General features: G+C 42.1%; 1 protein-coding gene across 1 annotated transcript in view; it reads left to right on the top strand.

Moving 5' to 3' along the window:
- Positions 1–25,206, top strand: part of SNX25 (sorting nexin 25) — a 1,427,683-nt gene that overhangs the window by 302,851 nt on the left and 1,099,626 nt on the right. Inside the window, exon 5 of the mRNA XM_044064925.1 lies at positions 21,304–21,490. Within this exon, the coding sequence (XP_043920860.1) occupies positions 21,304–21,490 (187 nt within the window). The remainder of the gene's footprint in view (positions 1–21,303; positions 21,491–25,206) is intronic.

Here is a 25,206-nt window from a genome sequence, read left to right as displayed (position 1 = left end):
ACTTACATAGGAGCAGAGCTAGACACAAGAAAAATGATTGTAAAATTGCCTCAGGAAATAGATTCAATTATCCGACAAGAGGTGTCACTTCTCCTGAGGAGCAAAATAATTCACGTCAAATATGTCCTTCAAGCTCTAGGGTCCATGGCAGCAGCCATTCTTTTAGTTCCCTTAGCACGCTTTCACATGAGAATCCTTCACTGGCTTCTTTTCACATAATGGTCCTTCCAGGAATTACCCATGTCTTACATGATGCTAATTATGGAATCTTACAAAAGACACCTTTCCTGGTGGATGGTCTCCCCACTAGTGATTCAGGGCAGAACTTTCATGGAATCCCATCTGAATGCCACAGTGACCACGGACGCTTCCCTGATAGGGGGGGGGGGCATTATCTAGGGAAGACAGTCCAAGGCACGTGGCAACCTCACGAGTACCACTTGCACATCAACGTCCTGGAGATGAGAGTGGTGCTCCTAGCATTGCAAGCTCTTCAAGACTATCTCCCTGCCGGGACTATTGCAATACAGATGGACAACATGTCAGTGGTTTGGTACATCAACAAACAGGGCGGAACCAGGTCTTACCCCTTGTGCCAAGAGGCCGTCAGACTGTGGCAATGGGCAATTTCCTCCCAACGTTTTCTGACAGCAATGCATATCCCTGGGAAATCCAACGTAATAGCGGACAGGCTCAGCAGGGCTATCCTCATGCCGCACGAGTGGTCTCTGAAACAGGAAATTGTGGATCTTATTTTCCACAAATGGTGCCAGCCTTGCTGCAATCTCTTTGCCTCTCCCCTCAACAACAAATGCAGCAGCTACTTCTCCCTTGTTTTTCCTCCAGATCAGACACCCAGGGACACTCTAGTCAACGATTGGCCTCAGGGACTCCTTTATGCATTTCCCCCTTCCCCCTAATTCCAAAAGTCATTCAGAAAGCGAAATTGTTTAGCTGCAAGATGATCCTCATTGCCCCCTATTGGCCTTGACAGATTTGGTTTCTGTTCCTTCACCCCCACCTTCTAGCCCAGCCTTGGGTTCTGGACCCAGAGTTGGACCTCTTGATTCATCAGTCAGGCGGGTTACACCAATCCCTCCAATCTCTCAAGCTCACAGCTTGGTTGCTCCACTTTCAATCTTAGCTAGGCTCTGCAATATTTCCCCAGCAGTGCGTGATATTATTGTTTCCTCCCATAAGACAACTGCAAGGAAAGTTTATGCTAGCAAATGGAAAAGATTCTCTTACTGGGCAGAATACAGGATTTTAGATCCCTTTACAGCTCCTGTACACAAAATTTTGGATTTCTTAGCAGAACTGTTTCGATCTGGTGCAGCTGCTGCTACCATCAGAGTACAACTAGCTGCCATTTCAAATTTTCACATCTGAGTTTTTAACTCAAGCTTAATGTCTCACAAACTCTGTAAGGCCTTCATGAGAGGTACATCTCTACTTAGACCCCCCAGTGAAAGAGCCTCTTCCACCTTGGGATCTCAATTTGGTTCTGGCCTCCTTGATACTGCCACCGTTTGAACCAGCAGCATCATGTTCTTTGAAATTTCTCTCTTGGAAAACTCTCTTCCTAGTTGCTATTACTTCTGCCAGATGTGTTTCAGAACTCCATGCCCTATGTGTTCGCCCTCCATACCTGCTTTTTCACAAAGACAGAGTTTCTCTGAGAACCAGCCCATCTTTTCTACCTAAAGTTTGTTCAGAACCCAATTTGAATCAATCCATTGAACTTCCTGTCTTTTTCCCTAATCATTCCAACAAGACAGAATACAGATTACACCAATTGGATGTGCATAGACAACTACGTTTCTATCTTCATAGAACTAAAGAGTTGAGAAAATCAGATCAGTTTTTCCTTTCATTTGCTAACAACAAACAAGGCCTTCCAGTTTCAAGAGTAACCTTGTCAAAATGGTTATCAGACATCATTGCCTATACTTACCATTTGCGACAAAAAGATCTTCCAGCAAGACCCAAAGGTCATTCAGCCAGGTCAGTAGCTACCTCTGTAGCTTTTCAATCTAGATTGCCCATAGATTCAATTTGTGCAGCAGCTACTTGGGCAAATCCTCATACATTTATTTTTCATTACATTACAAAGTAGATATGGTCTCCCGGTGCAGGGCTTCCTTTGGTTCCACGGTTCTGAAGAGTCTGTTCCAGTGAGCCTCCCAGGATTGAGGTGCTAGGGATGCTGTCCCATCCAAGAACGAAGGCGAGATTGGACAACTTAACATAAAGAAGTTATGTACCTACCATAGCGTTTCATGTTAGTTGTCCTTCATCTCGCCTTCCCTCTTGCATCCCTCCCTCCTTCCCTCTTCCTCGAGGATTGAGAGGATTTTTTCAGTGGTTTCACTGGCTAACTTTAGTTCTTAGTTGCTTCCTAAGCAAACCATGACAATTTATTGCATATCCAGGTTTAATAATAATGGATTATCTTGTATGATTATGTCTAGTGTGAGCTATCTCAGACAAGATCTGGGTAGCTGACGCTAGGCATTCTGGGATAAGGGGTAGCCTCGATCCAGTAAAGAGCTCTAGAGCTATAGAAGTGGCTGAGTCAGAGCCGAGGGTTGGCTCTGGACCCATCCAGCAAGAAGGAAGGCGAGATGAAGGACAACTAACATGGAACGTTATGGTAGGTACATAGCTTCTTTTTCACATCAACTCTTATGTTCTCTAATAAAAGCAGACACTTGCAATATCAGTAAAATCACCCTTCCATTCCTTGCATCTTGAAAAGAATAGTTTACTTCTCATGCCCTGTACCTCTTAATCAGCACATAATTTTCTGTAAATAGTTTTTGTGTAAAGCAACAGTCCAGTGATGGTATCTAATTTTATAGGATCATATACCCTCAAAACACAATATTCTCTACTATAACACTCCATGTAACTTTCTTAAACTTTTCTTTCTTTCTTAATTCCTAACTCTGTTATTCCAGAGTACCTCTCAGCATGTATCTTTGTTCTAGTCATTTTTTTTTAGTCATTTTTATGTATCTGTGTTCCAGTCATGTTTTTAAAGTCATTTTTTTTAGTAAAATTACTTATTCTGATTCTGTAACATTCTATCTCAGCACTATTCTCAAATATCTGAATTTTTATGTTTATTGTTCTTAAGTCTATGTTAGGCTATTTTTTTCAATCCTTCTTTATAGATGTTTTGCATGTTTTTAATACGTTTTTAACTGGAGCTTTTCTCCCCGGGCCTCCACTGAAAATGGACATGTATCCAGCTGGACTAGCCCGGTCAACAAATGTAAAATAAAATAAAATAAACTTACTGCGCTATTGGCCTTGAGGCCCTTAAAAGCCTAGGCAAGAATTTAGCCCATGTTCCAGCAAGTCAGCACCCTATGACACTGTCCAGCAGAGACACTGGTAGAATCCCAGGGGGTGCATTTTCTGTTTCCCATCCAGTTATCCAGGTTGCACTTAAAAGGGGTTAATGAGGTACTTTGCTTTACATGGAGAGGGAGTCTGTTCCACAAAAGCAGAAGTCTCTGGGACACAAATCTGTCTCGCCAACAAGTCCTATTGATGTCACAGACCAGGTTGAGGTAGTGTATGCGGATTACTCGAGTGGAGCTTGACTTGTGGATATGCAGCAGTCCCATCAGGGTAGGGTCTGAGATTGCTTTGTATGCCAGACAGAGGTCACCTCTGAAGAGTCTGTAGGAGACCGAGTAGCAAGACAGGGCTTATAGCCTATCTGTGCAGGGTAGATGTTTGAGGCCCTGGATTCTCCGGGTGAGGAACCTCTGTGGTCTCTCCAGCTGCTGCATGTGCTTTGTGAGGTACATGATGAAAGGGGCATTGTACTCAATAATGGGTCTTATAAGGGAAGAATACAGGCATGTTATGACCACCTTATCCCTGGATGAGATACCTTTACTAATGAGGTGGGCCATGTAGAAAGCTTTCTGTACAACAGAGGCAGTATGCTGGTAAAAATTCAGTTTGCTACTATCAACCTGGGTCCCCAATTCCCTCGCGACTGATTTCATGCTTAGGACCTTAGTATCAATGTGATAATTTGTGGGGATTTCACTATCCCCGAAAGGGATGATGATGCAATTTTTCACATTCAGTTTAAAGCCATGTTTCTGGCACAAGTCATTTGTTTGGGTGAGACCCTCTTGGAGGATGTCTGCATCACTAAGAGAATTGATGACAGCACCCAGCTTGCAGTCATCTGCAAACTTGGTCAGCTATAGCCCACTTGATTTGGACTGCAATTCCGAGAAGTATATCCCAAACAGCAGAGGCCGCAAGACTGATCCCTAGGGTACACCACTTGATGTTCTTCGTGTTTCACTGTTGCTGTCATTACATTTGGGTAATCTGCTGGCAGGTTGCCTTCAGTCAGCCTGAATAACAGTCTTGCGTCCTGCGTCGGTTGCTGTCTCCTCTTCCATGACGTCAGGGGTATAAAACATGCAGCCGACGCCATTTTAATCAGTCTTTCTTGCCGCACGGTGCCTGAAGCAGAAGCAGTTTTTGAGTTTCAGAACCAAGTCTTCAAACTCGATGTCAGTAAAAGTTAATGATTGCATTACTTGTGGGAAGCAAATACCCTCAAGGATTTTCATTTGTACTGTATTCTATTAAGTGTCAGTATATTTTGCTTCTAAATATTTTGGTTCAAGATTTAACTATCCTGAAATGTGATGGGTCTGGAGCTGCTGAGCAGGCACCGGCTTCTGAAGGTGTTTTCAGGCCTCAACATTTGTATATTAAATCGATACTAGCATCAAAAACAAGGCCAAAATCTAGTTCTATGTTTAAAGCAAATGATCGATTATGAATCTTCAGATCAGGTTTCCATTTCTTCTGATTCCTCTTCTGATCAGGAATTTTCTATTCCACCTTTTGAGGACTCTGTTGCAGAGGTGTCCATCCCTTCTGCTTCTCCTCCTGAGGATTACTCTTTTGGAGAGACTTGGCATACTTTAAGGGAACATTTTCACTGGGAGCCTTCTGATAGAGACTTAAACTGCCAGTTTCATATGCTTAAATATCAACAGCATGTTATGGGCTTACTGAAATAGAAAATTATGTTGATTTCTGATTTGTGTGGAAAATAAAGACTTACAGATAAGAAGACATGCCTGGCTCAAGGAGCAAATCTGCTGACATGTTTTAAAGCTAAATTGTTAGATGAAAGATTTCTTGCAAGTACAGCCACCCAGGTTCAGTAGACACCAGATGCTGCAAAGGCTCCAGATTTCAATCACAAGGATCTTACAGGTCAAAGCAATGGGGTGCCTCCACCTCCAAATCAGGAGGTAACAAAGCACAACCCTACAGTAAACAGTCTCAATAACTTTCCTCTGCCATCTCTAAGCAGTTATCTTTTGGCAGCCCCCTTGGGGGGAAAACTAGCACTTCATGCTCAAAATTGGCATTTAATTACCCAGGACAAGTGGGTATTAAACATAGTATCCCAGGGGTACAGATTTCATTTCCACACATTGCCAATTCCAAACGGGTGACCAGATCTGCCACCAAACCAGTGGGCAGAGGCTCAGAAACAAGTCATGTCCCTCATGGATATGGGGGCTATTCAACCAGTGCCAGAAAAGGAAAAAGGACAAGGATTTTATTCAAGACTTTTCCTGGTACCCAGAAAAGACAAAGCATGGCGTCCAATTCTGGACTTATCCATTCTAAATACGTTCCTGGACATTCCAAAATTCAAAATGCTGACTTTACAACAGTTACTGCCTATGCTAGGCAAGAATGCCTAGTTGTTAACTCCAGAGTTAAGAGGCATACCTGCATATCCCAATAAGTGAATCTTGCAGAAGATACCTCCGCTTCAAAGCAGGTTTTTTGCATTACCAATTCTCTGCATTGCCCTTTGGCTTATCTACTGCACCCAGGGTCTTTACAAAGTGCCTGGCACCAGTAATTGCATTTTGCAGACCAACATTCAAATTTATCTGGACGATTGTCTCATTCAGGCAGAGGACAAGGACACTCTTCTTCAACATCTGGTGTTTGTAAAAAGGCTTCTAGCATGCCTAGGGTCCACCATAAATGAAAAGAAATCACAACTGGTACCCTCTCAAATAATTACATTCCTGGGTGCAAGCTTGAATACAACTGCCCAGATGGCTTACCTCACGCCAGACAAACAAATTCAATTGTCAGCATACTTCAAACAAGTGGCAACAAAAACCCAGCTATCTGCAAGACAAATTCTGCAGGCTTTGGGGTTCATGGCATCCTGCATTCTACTAATTCCATATGCGAGACTGCATATGAGGAAACTTCAATAGTACCTAAAACGCTTATGGAGTCAACATTGTCACAGCCTGGAAACAATGATTCCTCTCATTCCCTGTCTGCAACAGGAATTTCTTTGGTGGGCAGAGGCATGTCACCAAAACAAGGGACTGTCATTCATTCTACCCTCTGCCACCCAAACCCTAACTACAGATGCATCAGACTATGCTTGTGGGGAGGCCCATCTGGCAGGGAGATTCATTCAGGGCAAATGGAGCCCAAACCAAATGCATCTGCATATCAACCAGAAAGAAATGCTAGCTGTACAGAATGCTCCGACAGCCTTCAATGACATCCTTCATCCAGGACAACTACTGATAAAGACGGACAACACCACAGTTATGTGGTACATAAACAAGCAGGGGGGTACCCACTCCTACCCCCTTTGCAGATTAGCCATGGCCTTGTGGAACACAGCCTTGACTTACCAAATACATCTTCAAGCTTAATTCCTGCCAGGAAAGCAAAATACTTTGGCAGACGACCTAAGCAGAAATCTTATGGACCCGCACGAATGGAAACTGGATCCACAAATCTTCAGCATGTTAACACGAAAATGGGGGAGCCCAGACATAGATCTATTTGCCTCTCCCCAAAACTATCAGTTGGACAAATTCTGCATAAGAACTCATCACAAAAAAGCATGGAAAGTGGATGCTCTATCCTTTAGCTGGAAAAACCTATCAGTCTATGCCTTTCCCCTCTGCCTCTACTCTCCAAGGTCTTACTAAAAGTCAGACAGGAAAAAACAAAAATGATTCTAATTGCTCCAGACTGGCCTCGCCAACACTGGTACCCGCTTCTGAGGAATATGTCACACCTTCATCTGTGGTACTTGCCTCAAACTCCTCACCTACTGTCTCAGCAGAACTATCAAATTCTGCTCACTCAGCTCCAAACTCTGAATCTTGCAGCATGGCTAATCAACTAATTTCACCAACCACATCTCTCAGTAAACCTGTGATGGATGTCATTTTGGAGGCCAGATGGCCTAGTACTAGAAAATCTTATGCTGATAAATGGAAGAGATTCTGTGCTTGGAACCAAGCACAAAGAACAGACACAGCACAGCCCAATATTCCTCAGATTTTGCAATACTTAACTGCGATGCTTCAAAAGGGCCTATCTTTTTCTTCAATAAAAATCCATGCCTTGGCCATCTCGGCTCATTACAACACAGAGCCCTCCTCTCTTTTCTCATCCCCTGCGAAAACAGTACCTCAGAGGGGCCAAAAATTTAAGGCCTCCCAGTAGAGCGTCAACTCCTGCATGGGACCTCAATTTTGTGCTGGAAAAACTCACCCTACCTCCTTTTGAAGCAGCAGCTACTGTGGATATAACATTTCTTTCTTGGAAGAAAGCCTTTCTTTTGGCAGTCACTTCAGCTAGAAGGGTTTCAGAGCTACAGGCTCTCATGGCAGTGGAGCCTTCCATTATATTTTACCCGGATAGGGTGGCCCTCAGGACCAATCCTTCTTTTATGCCTAAGGTGGTATCCAGTGTGGCTCTTAACCAGACCATTCACCTGCCAACTTTTTTCCCAAATCCACAGAACAAGGGGGAGCGGATTCTGCATTCATTGGATGTACATAGACAACTAAGATTCTACTTAAACAGGACAAAATCTCTAAAAAAAAGTCTGAGCAACTAGTGGTGGCATTTGCTGCAGGATCAGAGGGGAAGGCTATATCAAAGCGGACTATTTCTAAATGGATAAGCCATTGTATTCATTTCTGCTATTTGCACCATGGTAAACCTGTGCCCAAGGGAATCAGATCCCATTCCACCAAGGCTGCCTCTACTTCAGCAGCTTTTCTCAGAGGGGTCCCTACCAGAGACATTCTAGAAGCTGCTACTTGGAGCTCAGTTCATACATTCACAAAGCACTACCATTTACCTCTCTTTTCTAAATCCAGGGCAGACTTTGTCACTGCAGTCCTGCAGGGCCTTATGGCTGCTCCTAATGCTGTTTAATTCCATCCTCCCATCCATAGCTTTGGGATTCTACCCAAATGTAATGACTGCAACAGTGAAACATGAAGAACATAGTGCAGTTGTGTACACTTACCATAAATGTAGATGTTCGAGTGTGTTCACTGTTGCAGTCCGAGTTACCCACCCGCCAGCCCCCTTTCTATACCTTTTCTTTCCTTCACTATGCTCAAAAGCCTTTGTGGTGCATTTGATTTTAGTTGAAGGTAAATTTTATGTGTTCTAAAGTGCATTTATATATTTATAGTTATATTTATATTTTTGCTCCCCATTTGGGGGGCACCTGACATCTAGGGCAAGAAAAACTGATTAAAATGGCATCGGCTGCATGTTTTATACCCCTGATGACCTGACGTCATGGAAGAGGAGACAGCAACCACCGACACAGAACCCAAGACTTTGTTATTCAGGCTGACTGATGGCAACCTGCCAGCAGATTACCCAAATGTAATGACTGCAACAGTGAATACACACGAACATCTGCATTTATGGTAAGTGTACATGACTGTACTTTACGGGTCTACTACTTGAGGTGGCTTCCCCTGTTTTGACTAGGTGGGTTCTATCACTGAGCCAGTTTGCTACCCATCTGGTAACATATGGATTGATGCCTAGTTGAGAGAGTTTATCTATTATACCTGAGTGAGGAATAATACTGAAGGCTTTGGCCAGGTCAAGGTAGGCAGTGTGCAACATTTTTTAGTCTCCTTTTTTGTCTGTTAGAGCTGAATATTTGTTACTGGTTGTGACCTTTTGAGCTTGTAGTGAAATTTTTTCTCTAGAGAGGCCTAGCTTTTTTCTTTGTGGCAGAAAGAATCAGTCTAGTTTGATCTAACTAAAAGCATTCCTGCAACACTATTTTTGATTGGATATTTTGGCTGGTTTCTGTTTCTCCTGCTTTAATAGCCAGTGTTTTAAATCCGTTGTACTTACTTGCTCAAGCTGTTCAAAGCTGCAGTGCTCTGCTCTGATATTGGAAAAAGTAAGTGCTTGTTTTCAACTGTTTCTGCACTTCTGTTTTACTGTATATCTGTGTAATCCGTGCAACTGTTTTTTTTTTGTCCCACTCACCCAGCTGTTGTGGTGGTCTTAAGTCTTGTTGGCTTTGAGTTGCCCGCCTCTTGTATAAAGTTGATACTGGACACCCCCCCCCCCCCAAGTCACATTGCATCAGCTCATTCTACTGTTTATAGTGAAAACTTAGTAAAGGCCCACCCCTTTAGCTTCTGAACCTTGAGTTAACTCATTATCTTCTGTCTCTGCACTTTCTACTGAAAAAAAAATTTATCTCTTTCTATTGCTTATTGCTGCTTGTGCTTAGGAGTTCAATTGCATTTAGTTTGCCGTATTATTACTGCTTGTTGGTAGCCTCACTAAATTGATGACAGTATTCGATCCTCGGCTGGGGTGCCTTCTGTGTGGAGTCTGCATGTCCTCCCTGTGGTCGCGTGGGTTTCCTCCGGGTGCTTCGGTTTCCCCCCACATCCCAAAGACATGCTGTAGGTGGATTGGACACTCTAAATTAACCCTAGGTGTGAGTGCGTGTGTGTGCCTTCTGTGGAAGGTTGGGTGCCGGGCTGGCAACTCGATACTGTAAAACTCCACTGCCAATCATGAGTGGACAGGTGATCCGCTGTGGCCACCCCTAACTGGGAAAAGCCGAAAGAAGAAGAAGAAGAAGATTCTACTGAATCGCTGCTTTATTTGTGCTGCCTGTTACTGCTATGATTTATGAGCTACTGTTTCAAAGCAATCTACTGATTAACTATATTATACAAGTCTGCGGCATCCAGAGCTTCAGCTGCACGTTTTTTAACCCTTTCTGAGGTATTCCAGCTGCAAGTTTTCCCTTAGTAGCCCTTGTGTTATGTAGTAGTACTACTCGTAGACCTTCCTCCCTTTACCCTCTTAGCTCTTTCAGTTTCTGACAAATATGGATGGACAATTTCCTACATTTTCTCCTGCTAGTCTGGTCAATATGGGCATCCTGAGATTGTGTAGCAACTGACTCATGTACATGGACAGCTCTCTACTACTAGCACCTAGGAACACAATTTGTGAGAGATTCCAATAAATCAAGCACCTAGTGTCATTCCTCTCTCCCCTATAAACCAGTATATCTGGAACTGAGAAGGTTGGCAACATGAACACCACAACTCAAACACCACCCACACCTACACAACACACATACATATGCGGAGGCCCTCAACAAAAGCACACCAAAACAAAAGAGACTTCCGAGGCATAAACGCATGCAAATCCCACTGCCCACCACACCACACACAGTCCACACACCTGTGTCTCACAGTCACTAAGGCCTAAACATAAACCCAACATTTTAGTTATAGGAGACTCCATTGTGAGATACATAGATGTGCCCCTTACCAGGTTGGATAAGGAGAAAGTCACGGTTAGTTGTTTGTTGGGTGCCAGAATCTGCCATATCACCAATGCACTCAAGTCTGTCAACAGGTACTGTTATGACTCTGTCATAGTCCATGTTGGAGTGAATGACTTGAGATGAACCTCCCTGGACTATGTGAAGAGACACATGATTGAGCTTGCTGAGTATGTGTCACAGGCAGGGTATGTCCTTAGCCTTAAGCAGCATTCTACCGTCACCCAGCATGATGCCTCAGTACAAACAGAAAATGATTGACTTTGACTTTAACAACTGGCTTAGTTTCTGGTGTCATTCAAAGGGGATCCAGTACCTGACAGCCTGGGATGACATGATTGACAAGCCACGATGCTTTGCCAGAGATGGCGTGCATCTGTCTCCCTTGGGCTTCAGGCTCCTGGCAAAGGCTCTGTTTCCCCCATAGTGCCTTTTTTAGGCAATGCCATGAGGTCAAAACTACCAACATGAAAATTTCATCAAAACGTAAATTAAAGGTCAGTGCTGCTAAATGCTAGGAGTCTAAACATTAAACTGTACTCACTGCAAGTATTCTTAACCCTGGAAGAAGCTGACATTTGTGCAGTTACAGAAACCTGGTTCAAAGCTGCGGAGAGCTCCCCAGGCATACCAGGTTACTTATCCTATCATTCTGGTGGGAGGTTGGCATAATGGTTAAGGTGTTTACCTTACAGATGCAAGGTGCCGAGTTTGATTCTCAGATGGGGTAATTGGTTAGGCTTGAAGTGACCCACAAGGGTAGTTAGCCTAGTACTAATCTATGAATCTATTCATTCAGACCCCAAGCTGTGGGCAGCAAAATGGAGTTGCTGCAATATATATATATATATATATATATATATAAAAGACATACACACCTCTAGGCTGGTCAAACAGTATGATGCACTGGAAATACTCCAGGTGCATTTAACAATTGACAAGACACCTCTTCAAATTATAGCTAGCTACAGGCCTCCAACTCTGACTCAAGATGCCCACTCCACCTATCTGGACCTCTTCAAATCTATCAAGATTCAGCCCTTTACCCTGATCCTGGGTGACTTTAACTATCCAAACTTAGATTGGAAGAAATACTCATGGAAGAAATACTCATGCCAAAACACAAATGCCCAATGATTCCTTGATTTTGTCAATGCAAATGCCTTGGACCAGTTGGTTGACACCTCCCACAAGAGGTGAAAATATCTTGGGCTTGGTATTAACCAACATGAGTAACCACTGCAGCATCCCTACAGTGTCATCATTCCTGGTAAGATCTGACCACAAAGCAGTCACTTTCAAAGTCACCATCTCCCCGAGTCCCCCCCCCCCCCAGCTAGGGTTAAACAAAAAAACTTCTCCAAAGCTGATTGCAGCCTCCTGAGGGAAGGTATAAACAGCCTCACAGCCACCTCCCCCTCCACAGAAACTGGCACATATGTCCATACTTGCACCAAAGTACTATATGAGCATTTATATAGCTGCATGGAATCAGGAATACCAGACAGGACGAAATCCTCCTCCTCAAGGAAGAGTAAACCTGTCTGGTGGACATCTACAATGTTGTTGTTGTTCTTGTTGTGACTTTCGGCTTTTCCCAGTTAGGGGTCGCCACAACGGAACTCCGGTCCGCTAATGATTGTTAGTTGATTTTTACATACCGAGTTGCCAGCCCTGACGCACAACCTTCAACGAAGGCACGCCCATTCACGCATGTCTCCACGCAGAAGACGCTCTAATTGAGAGTTGAACTGGACAGAGTCTTACTGTGAGGCGACAACGCTACCGCAGCACCACCACCACGGATCTGGTGGACATCTACAATAAACTCTATAATGAAAGGAAAAAATTGCTGTCCATGACTAAGAAGGAGCAGGTGTCTAACTGGAAGCAATCTGTCCTTAGCCTGATCAAGCAAATAAGAGCACTAGGGAAATCCTCCAAAGCAAACTTAAGAGTCCAAACAGGCCATATCTACTAAAAACAATCATAAGGCTTTCTTCACATATGTCCGCAATCTGAAAGGAAACATTCAGATCTGCTCAGAACTGGTGGTCAAGGACACCACATACACAAACCCTATAGATATAGACAACCTGCTGGCAGACAGGTTCAGTAAAAACTTCACTCCACTGTCCTACCCATCAGTAAAACAGGACACCCTCAATACTTGCCCCCCCCCCCTTATCTCTAGGGAGCAAGTCATCACTGCCCTCTAAAAGGCAAAAAATACAGTCTCTATGGGAACTGATGACATAGGAACTGATGACATCCCAGGGTGCATCGTAGGCACCCTATCCAACCAAAGCCTGAGTGCCGGTTTCATCCCAGCTGAGTGGAGGACAGCTGCTGTCATCCCTTTGCACAAAGATGGAGTGTCCACCAATCCAGGAAATTATAGATCCATCAGCCTAATTAGTCTGATCTGCAAGGCCATGGAGCGGATTATCATGGATCTTATTAACAAGGACATTGGCAACCTCCAGACACTTGATCCGACACAGTTTAGTTTTGTCAAGGGGAGGTCATGCCTGTTAAATTTGGTCGACTTCTTTGAGACAGTCACCAAAGCCATAGACGAGGGGAAGACTGTGCACACCGCCTACCTTGACCTAGCCAAGGCCTTCTATACTATTCCCCACTCGGGTATAATAGATAAACTCTCTCAACTAGGCATCAATCCGTACATTACCAGATGGGTAGCAAACTGGCTTACTGATAGAACCCACCTAGTCAAAATAGGGGATGCCACCTCAAGTAGTAGACCCTTAACAAGTGGTGTACCCCAGGGATTGGTCTTGGGGCCTCTGCTGTTTGGGATATACTTCTCAGGTGCAGGCTAAATCTAGTAGGCTATGGCTGACCAAGTTTGCAGATGACTGCAAGCTGGGTGCTGATATCAATTCCCCTAGTGATGTGGATATCTTCCAAGAGGGTCTCACCCAAACAAATCACTGGTGCCAGAAACATGGCCTCAAACTGAATTCCTAAAAATGCATCATCATCCCTTTTGTGGAGAATGATGTCCCCGCAAATCATCACATTGATAATAAGGCACTAAGCACACAATCAGCCGTGAAGAACTTGGGAACCCATGTTGATAGCAAACTGATGTTTGACCACCATATTGCCTTCATTTGTATGGAGTACTTTCTACAGGGCTCACCTCATTAGTAAGGGTACCTCATCCAGGGGCAACTTGGTCATAACATCCCTGTATCCTTCCCTTATAAGACCAATTATTAGATACAGTGCCCCTTTCAGCATGTACCTCTCAAAGCTCATGCAGCAGCTGGAGAGACCAGAGAGATTCCTCATTCAGATAATCCAGGGCCTCAAACATCTACCGTACACAGATAGGTTAAAAGCCCTGTCCCTCTACTCAGTCTCCTACAGACTCCTCAGAGGTGACCTCTGTCAGGCATACAAAGCAATCTCAGACCCCGCCCTGATGGGAATGCTGTATATTCGCAAGTCAGGCTCCACTCGAGTAATTTGCACGCGAGACCTCAACCTGGTCTGTAGCATCAATAGGACTTGTTGGCAGGACAGATTTGTCTCCCAGAGACTCCCCCTTTTGTGGAATAGACTCCCTCACCACGTAAAGCAGAGTACCTCATTAAACCTTTTTAAGCGCAACCTGGATATCTGGATGGGGAACTGAAAATACACCCCTGAGATTCCACATATGTCCCTGCTCGACAGTGGCATAGAGCACTGACTTGTTGGAACATGGGCTAAATTCTTGGCTAGGCTTGTAAGGGCCTCGGGGCCAATAACCTAGTAACTTCCTATGATTCTATGGTCTGTGGCCTTGGTGACTGTGTCAAAGAAGTCTGCCATATTTAAGAGGCATGACCTCCCCTTGACAAAACCAAACTGTGTGGGATCAAGTGTCTGGAGGTTACCTATGCCCATGTTAATGAGGTCCATCATGATAATCCACTCCATGGCCTTGCAGATTAGGCTAGTTAGGCTGATGGGTCTGTAATTTCCTGGATTGGAGGATGCTCCACCTTTGTTCAAAGGGATGACAGTAACTGTCCTTCACTTGGCTGGGATGAAGCCAGTACTCAGGCTTTGGTTGAATAGGGTGCCTAATTGTGCTGCAGGTTCCTGCCTGAGTTCATGTAGGATGCAGCCTGGGATGTTATCGGGTCCTATGGAAGCTGCATTTTTTGCCTTAGAGAGGGCAGTGATGACTTGCTCCCTAGAGATAAGGGAGGGGGGCAGGTACTGGGGATATCCTGTTTTACTGATGGGGGGACAGAGGAATGAAGTTTTCACTGAACCTGTCTTCCAGCAGGTTGGCTTTATCTACAGGGCTTGCGTATGTGGTGTCCTTGACTACCAGTTCTGAGCAGATCTGGGTACTTCCCTTGAGATTGCGGGCATATGTGAAGAAAGCCTTATGATTGTCTTCACTAGATGTGGCTAGTTTGAACTCAAAGTTTGCTTTGGGGGATTTCACTAGTGCTCTTATTTGCTTGTTCAGTCTAAGGAGAGATTGCTTCCAATTAGGCTTTTAATAGAAACTGAGGAGACAGAAGAAAATAAGATATTCAAGGTTGAGAAGCTAGAGGAGTGGGCTTTTACAAAGTTCTCACAATAAACCGTAGAATGAGCTGATGTAATGTGACTGGGGGAGTGTCCAGTATCAACTTTATACTAGTGGCGGGCAACTCAAAGCCACCAAAGCTTAAGACCACAGCAATGGCTGGGTAGGACGGTGGGGGTCCAAAGTCAGTTGCACAGATTAAATATGCAGTAAAACAGAAGTGCAAAAAACAGTTGAAAATAAGCGCTCATCTTTTTCCAATATCACAGGAGAGCAATGGCAGAAGGCCTATCTCACTTCAGATTTGAACAGCTTTGGGCAAGCATGTACAAACTGGTTTAAAATACTGGCTATTAAAGGCAGAGAAACAGAAACCAGTTAAACTATCCAATCAAAATAACACAGCGTTGCAGCAATGCTTCTAGCTAGACCAAACCAGACTGAAATCTTTGTCTCACCAAGAAAACATCTAGGCCTCTCTAGACAAAAGATTTCACTACAAGCTCCAAAGGTCACAAACAGTAACCATTTAGCTCTAACAGACAACAAAAAGGAGACGAAAAATAGTTGCACAGATTAAATATGCAGTAAAACAGAAGTGCAGAAAACCGTTAAATATTATTAATATATAACTACACAACATCTTTGGATTAGACTCCAGCTCCTAGGAGTATTGTACATATTTTGTTATAACCGATTTACTGGTTTACCATGCAGTTACATTTCTTAATTATATGTGTTTTGGTAAGGATCGTGGCTTACTACAGTCACAGTTCATAGGAAGGGCCTGAAGAGGCTACAGGAAAAGGTGGCTTTTAGCTGTGCTGGTTTTTGTGTGTGTGTGTGTGTGTGTGTGTGTGTGTGTTACACGCATCAAAAAAGGTTCCTTGAAATGCTGGTGCAAGAGCAGATTAGGCCTTCATAGGGATGTGAACACAGTTAATGAAAACTCTGATCATTAAAGAATAGCATGTAAAGCTTACTATTTGTTTATGCATGCATTTTTTAACCGGTTCAAGTCCACTCATCCAAAAACATTTTTTAAGCTCACCTGAGAAGAACCAGTGTTATACTACCATTTCTAGGTGTATATTTATGTGGCTGCAGTTGACGAGAATGAATATTTGAAATATCAAACATTCTTTTCACTTTTAAAACGTGCTTCTCTGTGAATGAGATTACGTTACACTGGGGATTAGGAATTTCTCTTTCCCCTTTGTTGTGCAGTCTCGTTGGTATGTGTAATTAGAAAGAGGGGCTTGACCCTCATAAAATAGCATTTTATGCTTTTTTTTGTTTTTTTGGTCAACTTTTTTAGATCTGTTCCACTCGTGAGAGTTCTCTGTTTTGTTAGGTAGTTTTGTGTGTGTGTGTGTGTGTGTGTGTGTGTGTGTGTGTGTGTGTGTGTGTATGTATGTATATATATATATATATATATATATATATATATATATATATATATATATATATATATATATACACACACTGCAAAATATCTTATGGCAAGATATTTTGTGAGAGCGAAAGGTATCGTTATATCATCAAAGTTTGAGTTGCAACATAGCAAAGGTAATAGAGGTTATGCACTGACATTATAAAGATTAACTGTATATATAAAAAAAATTTGGTTTAGGATAAGTGAAAGAAAATTGTATGGCTTTCTGTTACAATGGCTTCTCAAATCTGTAGTAAGTACTATATACATATCTGTACTATGTCCTGCTTATAGGTTCATAGGTGATTACTAGGGTAATGGCACTAGAGCCTTTACAAACCTAGCCAATAATATCCAGCATATGACAACATTATATTTTAATTCCCCAGATATGGGATTGGGTAGTATCAGGGTAGTGGGTCTTTGGGTGTTGGAGCCATTATTCATTTCACAGCCTGCCTCTGCCCATAAGGGACATGGGTAGTACCCCAGAAGTTAATTTGGTTCCCCATTCATTTATCCAAATTGTTTTTAAGAGAGTGAGGGATGGGCTTTATTTTACAAAACTGGGAAATTATTCCATAGACGAGGTAGCCTTTGGGATGCAGTCTGTCACTCCAGCAAGTTCTATTAGAGTCTCAAATAAGATTCGGGTCCATGGAATGCGTAAACTTTGTATAATTTTTCTTGTGAATATGTAACATTTTCATCAGAGCTGGATCAGAGACTGCCTTGTAGGTCAGGCATAAATCCCTTCTCAATAAACAATATGAGACAGAGTAAAGGGATAGGGCCTTTAGCCGGTCTGCATAAGACAAGTGCCTTACACTTTGTATTTTTAGTGAGAAACTCTGGGGCTGCATCAGTTGGTGTAAGTGCCTGGTTAGATACATGCAGAAGGGACATTGTACTCAATTATTGGCCTGATGAGGGCCAAGTACAATGGCACTATGACTTCTTTTGATCTTGATACCATGCCTTTACTTGTAATTTGAGCTTTACAAAAGGATTTCATCACTACTGTAGCTACCTGGTGGTCAAAGTTTAGTTTGCTATCTTATCTGTGTTCCTAAGCCCCTCACCACTGGGTCTACTTTTAGGGGTGTGCTATCAATATTATAATTTGCAGGGATATATGATTTACCAAACGGTGCATTTACACATCTTTTAGCATTTAGTCTCAGACCATGGTTTTGGCACCCGTCACTTGTTATTTTTAGGCCTGTTTGTAGGAGATCAACATCATTTGGGGATTGTGTTTTCTGCCAGCTTACAGTCATCAACCAACTTTGTGAGTCATAGGCCCCCAGCATTGGCCTTCATTTCACTGAAGTGTATACCAAAGAGGAGGGTTCTCAGCATTGAGCCTTGTGGGACACTGCTAGTAATAGGCTTCTTATCAGAATTGGATTTACCTATCCGGACGACATGTGTCCTGTCAATGAGCCATTTAGCTATCCATCTGATGATGTAGGGGGTTCATGCCTAACTCAGTAAGTTTGTCCATGATCTTTTCGTTGGGATTGTGTCAAAAGCTTTGGCCAGGTCTACTTAAGCGATGTGTATCGTTTTATGCTCATTCATCCATGGCCCTGGTGATTTTTCTTGAAGAAGTCCACCAGATTGAGCAGACAAGACCTCCCTTTGACAAAGCCATATTGGGTCTGGTCCAGTTTTTGGAGAGTTCCTATGTCGTTATTGATCAGGTCCATGATAATTCTCTCCATGGCCTTGCAGGTAAGACTGGTCAGGGTCATTTGATGGGACCCCTTTGTGCAGAGGGAAGACTGTTGCAGTCCTCCATTCCCGTGGGACAAAGCCTGTCTGGAGGCTCTGGTTAAAGAGGGTTTCTGCTGGCCCTGATAGATTCTGTTTTATGCTATTTAAAAAGCATCCTGGAATGTTTTGGGACCCATGGAGGCCGTGTTTTTGGCTTTAATGAGTGCAGTAAGGACCTGATCCCTCATAATGACTGATAGGGGGATGGTTGCGAGCATTTCTTTGGGTGTGGTAGGAGGTGATGGGGGAAGAAGTTTGAACTGAATTTGTCAGCCTGCAGGTTTGCTATAGTTTCAGGCTGGGTGTAAGTGTTGCCATACATGACTAACTCTGCACATTGCTGAGTTTTTCCCCTGAGGTTATGAACAAAATTTTAACAAACCTTATGGTTATTTTTCACTTGAGAAGCCATCTTTGCCTCATAGTTTGCTTTGGCAGATTCGACCAGCTCTGTAATTTGTTTGTTTAGACTGGTGAGGTCATTTTGCACCTATTGTTCTTTTCCTTCTTGGCTTTGGAGAAGACTTTTTCCTTTTGTTGAAAAGCCTATTTAAGCTAGGGGTTCATCAGGGTGGTTTATTTTTGCCAGTAATCAGGTTTGACTCAGACAGGTTCTGCCTCCTCTATGCAGTTATGAATGTGATTGTACAGCTCATAGTAGGCCTCAATGTCATCCAGGTTTGGAGGGGATTAAAAGTTTAATAAGCTGTCACTTAGTTTGAGGTCATTGGCCTTCGCAAAGTTCTTAACAGGTTTCAAGTTTGGTAGGGGTTCTAGTGTAGTGTAATAGTAAAGGAGATCATTTTGTGGTCAGATCTTACCAGGGAGGAGTTAATGTACAGGAAGGAGCAGCATCCCCCGATGTTCATGAGTACTAGGCGTAGGTTATTTTTACCTCTAGTGTGGGAGCTAATTAGTTGCTCCAGGGTGTTTGTGTTGACAAAGTCCAGAAACTTCTGAGTAACATAAACTTCTGAGTAAGTGAATTATGGGTTGTATAATTCTCCCAGTTTATGGTGGGGTAGTTGAAGTCAGCCATGGTGTTGGGCTGAATGTTAAGAGATTCCAGTAGGTTTAGGTAGGAGGTGTGGTTTTCCAGACTCATGTTAGGGGGTTTGATCTTCTCATAACAGCTTTATTTAGTTAAAAACAAACAATTTGTCAGTTAAATAATTTCTTTGTTATAGTACAAAAGTGGGCAATACCCACATTGTTTTACTCTTAACATGTTGCAATAATGTCGTTGATGCAAGTGTAATCGGTCTGTGACTTAAGAACATTAGTAACAGGTTTCAGAGTTGGTCAGCCTTAGAAGTGAGATAAATGTATTGTCATGCCTTAGCTGTACTCTGAGTGATACTGAGAAGGAATTTACAATTAGGGGAACATCAGAAAAAAAGGCTTCCTAGTTTGGAAGAAGTTTTAAATGCATCATAAAGGCTGTTGTAGCAACATTACAAGTAAATGGATTACAGTAGTCACTTGAAGAAACACACACGTTGTCACTGAAGGGGCAATCTAAGAAGCAAGTGATTTACTACATTCCTGTTGTAAGTATATGAAGAGACAGATCATCTGCAGTCATTTTTCTTATTATGAAACATGCGGTGTGTTGTGGGAGAAGGCATGAAGAATGAAAGAGAAAATTGTCTACGTGTAATGCTATTAGCTACTAAAAAGCAATTATTAGAAAATGGAAATCAAAAGCCAAATCAGATGTAATTGAAATATTGACTACTATAAAGGAGATAAAATAACTGAAGGTGGGATCTTTAGAAAATGAGAGGAGTACATTTCATAGATATAAATAGAATTTATGAGAACATTATATGTAGAGTAATGCTGAGGAGGAGGAGTGAGATTTAAGGGATGACGGGAATTGAGCAGTTTGTCATGTTGGAGTGAATGCCAGTTGTTAAAAAGAAAGAAAATATGTATGTATTATATAAAGCATGAACATGGAAAAAGTGTTCATGTGGTTTTCTTTTATGTTAATGTATGTACCTGTGTTTTGTCAAATTATTTTGCTGCTTATAATGATTCAGAGGAGTTAGTACTGCAGAACTATCAAGATAACAATGAAAAAAGTTGTATGTGCTTGTATATATGTATTTTTTGTATGTTTTCTCTTTCCTGGCTGTAGCTGTCTTTTAAGAATTATTATATTTGGGCGAATATATGCCTTTGTCTTGAAACTTTAAAAGATCTGCAAGTGCTGTTTTCCTTTTGGCTTCTAATTGTGTCAGAATACATATATCGATGCTCCCATCTGCATCTTGGACAAGTTAGATGCATGACGTTTCAGATTTTGACATATCAAAACCCCTACTTTTACTCACCCTTATGACATGTACAGGATTGTAACCTGAGACCGCAAGTGACACCTTTTAAAATTAGTATGATCTGTTGAAATTGACCCTCTTCTTGAGATGTTCTCAGTAAGAAACAAGGCCAAGGAGAGTTTGTATGCTGACATGACATGGGATAATTTGTTATTTTAGATCTGTTTCATAATCATTATATTAGCTGAAACAGTGTTAAACAAAATTAGTATCAAATGTCAGTGCTATGCAGACCGTGCCTTACTTTTACATACTGTAAGCTATATAGGTATGTTGCTGTCTTTTCTAAAATAGTGCATGTATTGTGTGTTTCATCTTTTCTGAAACTGGCCTTGGCTAAGGAACATTCTTCATTAAATCTGAAAATAAACAAAGTGTCACTAAATTGTAAAGACAACTTTAAATATCTTGCTTTTTTTATATAAAGTGCACCAGTTGACTGAGTGAAAATAGGTGACATAATCGTCTAAACTCTAACTTTGTCTTATAGTGTTGAAACCAATGGTAGACTTGCTCAGTGATCCAGACTATATTAATCGAATGCTGCTTACCCAGCTGGAGCATCGTGAACAGGTCACTGAACACCATAAGAAGGCCTACACTTATGCACCTTCATATGAGGAATTCGTCAAACTCATCAACGGGAGCAATGACATTGAGTTCCTGAAGATGCTGAGGTATAGTGTTGTATATGTGGAGTCCATTTCGAAGTGCATGTTTAGTACACAGGAATTAGTAGTGTAGTTAGTAGCATATGGTTATTTGGTAGGTAAATATAAATGCAAGTACCAGTCGTGTATGGTAAACCTGCTTCCTGTAGTATTCTCATCATTCTGATGTTTCTGGGCTCATTTGAGCCCTTCTTATGGCTATCTGTTTCTATGTAGTGGGTGAATTTCAGGGGTAGAGGTCTAATTCATTGTCCAGAGGGCAGGGTAATATGTGTGTCTGTGCGTGTGTGTACTTACCCGTCTGTGCATGTGATACCCGTTTATGTTTTCTTTATCCTTTGTCACGATCCCATGTCCTGTGACACACTTTAGATATGCCTATTTTTAAGGTCAGCATATACTGGTTGCTGCAGAGTCTAGCACTCTCTCCTGTAAACACAGTTTGATGTTTGTGTCTCACCCTCACCTCATATTTATTGGGATAGTCTAGTCAGATCTGCAGTGTTCACCAGAGATTTTATAGTTTTTCAGGTTGGGCCTCTACAGATCCATAAGTTTTCACCTCATCTTGCCTTGTAAGAGGCAGCGGGCATAAAACAGCATCATTTCCCTTCTGCCACTGTTTGGCCCTGTAACGCATGAGCTGATATTTAGTCTTGGATTATTGGTGGCACTGGTTTACACACTACCACTGTGCCAGCAGGCTGTCTTTATACATTTTCTAAATTAATTTGGAGATTTCCTTTATTTGCAGTGAACCAGGGAGACTACACTGTCTGACTCAGAGCCATTCTGAAACAGTTGTTTGGACTTTTATGTATAAGTGTACAGAGTTTTCAGTGTTGCAAGTAATATGTGCTAGGTGCTTTTATCATTTAGATTTGCTACTTAACTAAAAGTTTTGGGATGAGGAGATCTCTCCTCATCATCCAGTATGACTGAAACCACAGGTGTTCAGTCAGCATGGCATCTAAACTTTTCCAGGCTGCCAGCTCTTCCCTTTTGCCCATAATGTTGTATGCTGTAGCTTTCTTTACAGAGCTCGTCTAGCTGACCACAAGCTATGTTTCTTTAAAAAATTGTATTTTGTGCGCAAACAATTCTTCTGCTTGTTTAGATGTCAATATAAACGTGTTTGGCATCTGTGCAGTCTTTTACTGTGATTTCACTTTAGTGCTCATAGTCTCCTTCCACAGGCATCCATGTTTTTCACCATACCTTAGCATGTAGCTTTTCTTTGTTGTACCTCATCAATTGCTGTTTTAGTAATCTGCTACAACAGACTACCTTGAAGAGTTTTCATTATCAGTGTCTTTTTTCCCTTTAGGCCATAAGCATAATATAGAAGATTACATCCATTCTTGCAAATTTAAACAAACTAAAGAACTGAGAAGGCTGAAACCTTTAACCTCCTGCCTAATTAAAATTATTTGGATCATTGGAAGATAAGAAAAGTAAAACGAAATATGCTAGAATTAGGGAAAAAAAGCATGGAAAAGTCAAACATCTATTCCAAAAAATGGATGAATCTGTCAAGAAGACGATGTCATGCCTTTTATGCTCCTGTGCATCTTTACTGTCATTTGCTAAATTTGAGGCCATTACTTCATTATTACTGACTCCCAAAAACAGGGGTATGAAGGTGGATTCCTATTTTGCTTTTTTAGCCTGTATCAACATCTGTTCTATTAAATCTAAAGCAAAATAGCCGCCTTTGTCAGAATTGACAACAGACCAGACGTTGAATATTTGAAAAATAATTTTGGAAGTTGGAGGTTGCTGTCTTTGAAGTCTTTGCGGTAGAGAAACCTATGTTTAATCTACTGTCAAGGGCTTTCTTCCTCACATTCCAAAGGAGACTATTTCCGTGTTTTCTTTATACTGAGTATAAGAGGGTGGCAGACAAAATTGTATTTATGTCTTCAGAGAAAACTTTAGCACCATTGTATAGTCCTATCTGTAGACGTGTTGAGCTTGCTTGTTTATATGCTTGTAGTTTTTTACTGGGGTAGAGCATTGATCAACAATTGACAAATTGCAAGCTTAGTCCAAGTACATTATTTAGTTGCATTGAAATTAATAAGTGACACAAAAAACAAACAAGCATTGTGTAATCATTAACTCTATGTATAAACACATTTACTGTGGGAGGATAGAAAAGAAAGCTGAACGAGAAATTGGTTTATATGCAAGGCCAAGATGTAGTCAATGAAAAGGTGAATGTAAAATTAATTTGGATTGAAAGTAGAGTGAAGGTAAAGTCAGTAAATAGTTATTTGAGTGGGAGTGATGCTCAAATTCTAAGAGGGTAGTTGTGGTAGTTAGTGCAATAACTAAATATAGCAGAGTTTATGATTTAGGATGGAGCAGTTTGCGCCTCCATTGGCAAAACTGAAGTTATTGGGTAGGAGAAAGAAAGTCCCTGACATTCTTTTTATTTCATGTGGAGAAGAAGAGTTTTTTCCAGCATTTTATGTCCACATTATGTTCTTTCTGATCATGAAAAACTAATATTCGTAGTCCTCTGCTAATTCTAGAGAAACCATAGATAACAGTAGGAGAGAATAATAACTGAGTTGTAGCAGATATATTGCCTCCTAAGAGCAGACTTTTCCATATATTGAAGTTACCAGAATATGTGTGGGAGAATTCTCTTATTTAAAATGTTTTCTGGATTTATGGATAACAAAATGTTATCCTGAATCTCATCCTTATAACAATATGTCTGCTGATCTGAAATATAAGTTTGATAAATATAAATGTTAAGTTGTCAATCTCGCCTTCATTCTTGCTGGATGGGTTCGGAACCGATCCTCGGCTCTGACTCGGCACTTGCTTAGCTTGAGAACTCCTTTTACCAGCTCGAGGCAACCCTATATCCCATGATGCAAGGCGGGACTACCTCAGATCTTGTTTGCCGCTTTGCGAAGAGGTCTCCTTTTTGCCAGCTGAGGTAAGTTTGAATTATTCAAACAGCTTAGTCAGGGTTTATCTCTCCCTTGTTCCTTTTTATAGTGTGTAGTGTTTATACAGCCCACCCTATTTCCCCATATAGTTTAAAAACTTCTAGTTTTATAAAAATTTTCAGTTAGGCCTAGGCCTCCTTTCTTAATCCCTATCTGTGTATCTGTGTTTGTTGGGATTAATTGTGTGACTGTTTTGGGGTGTGTGTGAGTGTTATTTTTACTTTTTTCTTGGACTATGTCTAAGGAAGTAAAGGTCTCAGGCTTCAAGAAGTGTGACTCGTGCTGTCAGAAAATGTCTCTGACAGACGGTCACACTTCTTGTGTTTACTGCCTGGGGCCTTTACACCTGCAGGACTCCTGTGCTTTATGTCACTCTTTTAGCCAGAGAGTCCTGCAGGAAAGGAGGAATAAGTTGATCCTCCGTGGCTTACTAAAGCCAGAAGGTTCACCCACTAAAACCGGGTCCAGTAAACCTTCTAAGCCACCTAGGGTTCAGGCTACAGCTTCTAAGCCTTCCCCGGTGGCTCCGACTCCTTCGGAGTCGAGATCGGCTCCGGCCGGAGCCGATCTTTCTTCTCAGGTGGTAGGGTCGGTTCTGATTGGTGCCGACACCCAATCTGCTGTTGCCTTGTCAGCTCCGGCTGGAGCCGACATATTATCCAGTATCGGAGCCGAGAAGCCTTCGACTCCATCTGGAACCCAGAGGACGTCGGCTCCGATGGCTTCGTCCAAGAAGAGATCCCCTTCTTTGGAGTC

The sequence above is a fragment of the Protopterus annectens genome, chromosome 3.part0 (assembly GCF_019279795.1).
Source record: "Protopterus annectens isolate FY-2018-M chromosome 3.part0, PAN1.0, whole genome shotgun sequence".
NCBI lineage: Eukaryota > Metazoa > Chordata > Ceratodontiformes > Protopteridae > Protopterus > Protopterus annectens.
This window is presented reverse-complemented; position numbering and strand designations above follow the sequence as displayed.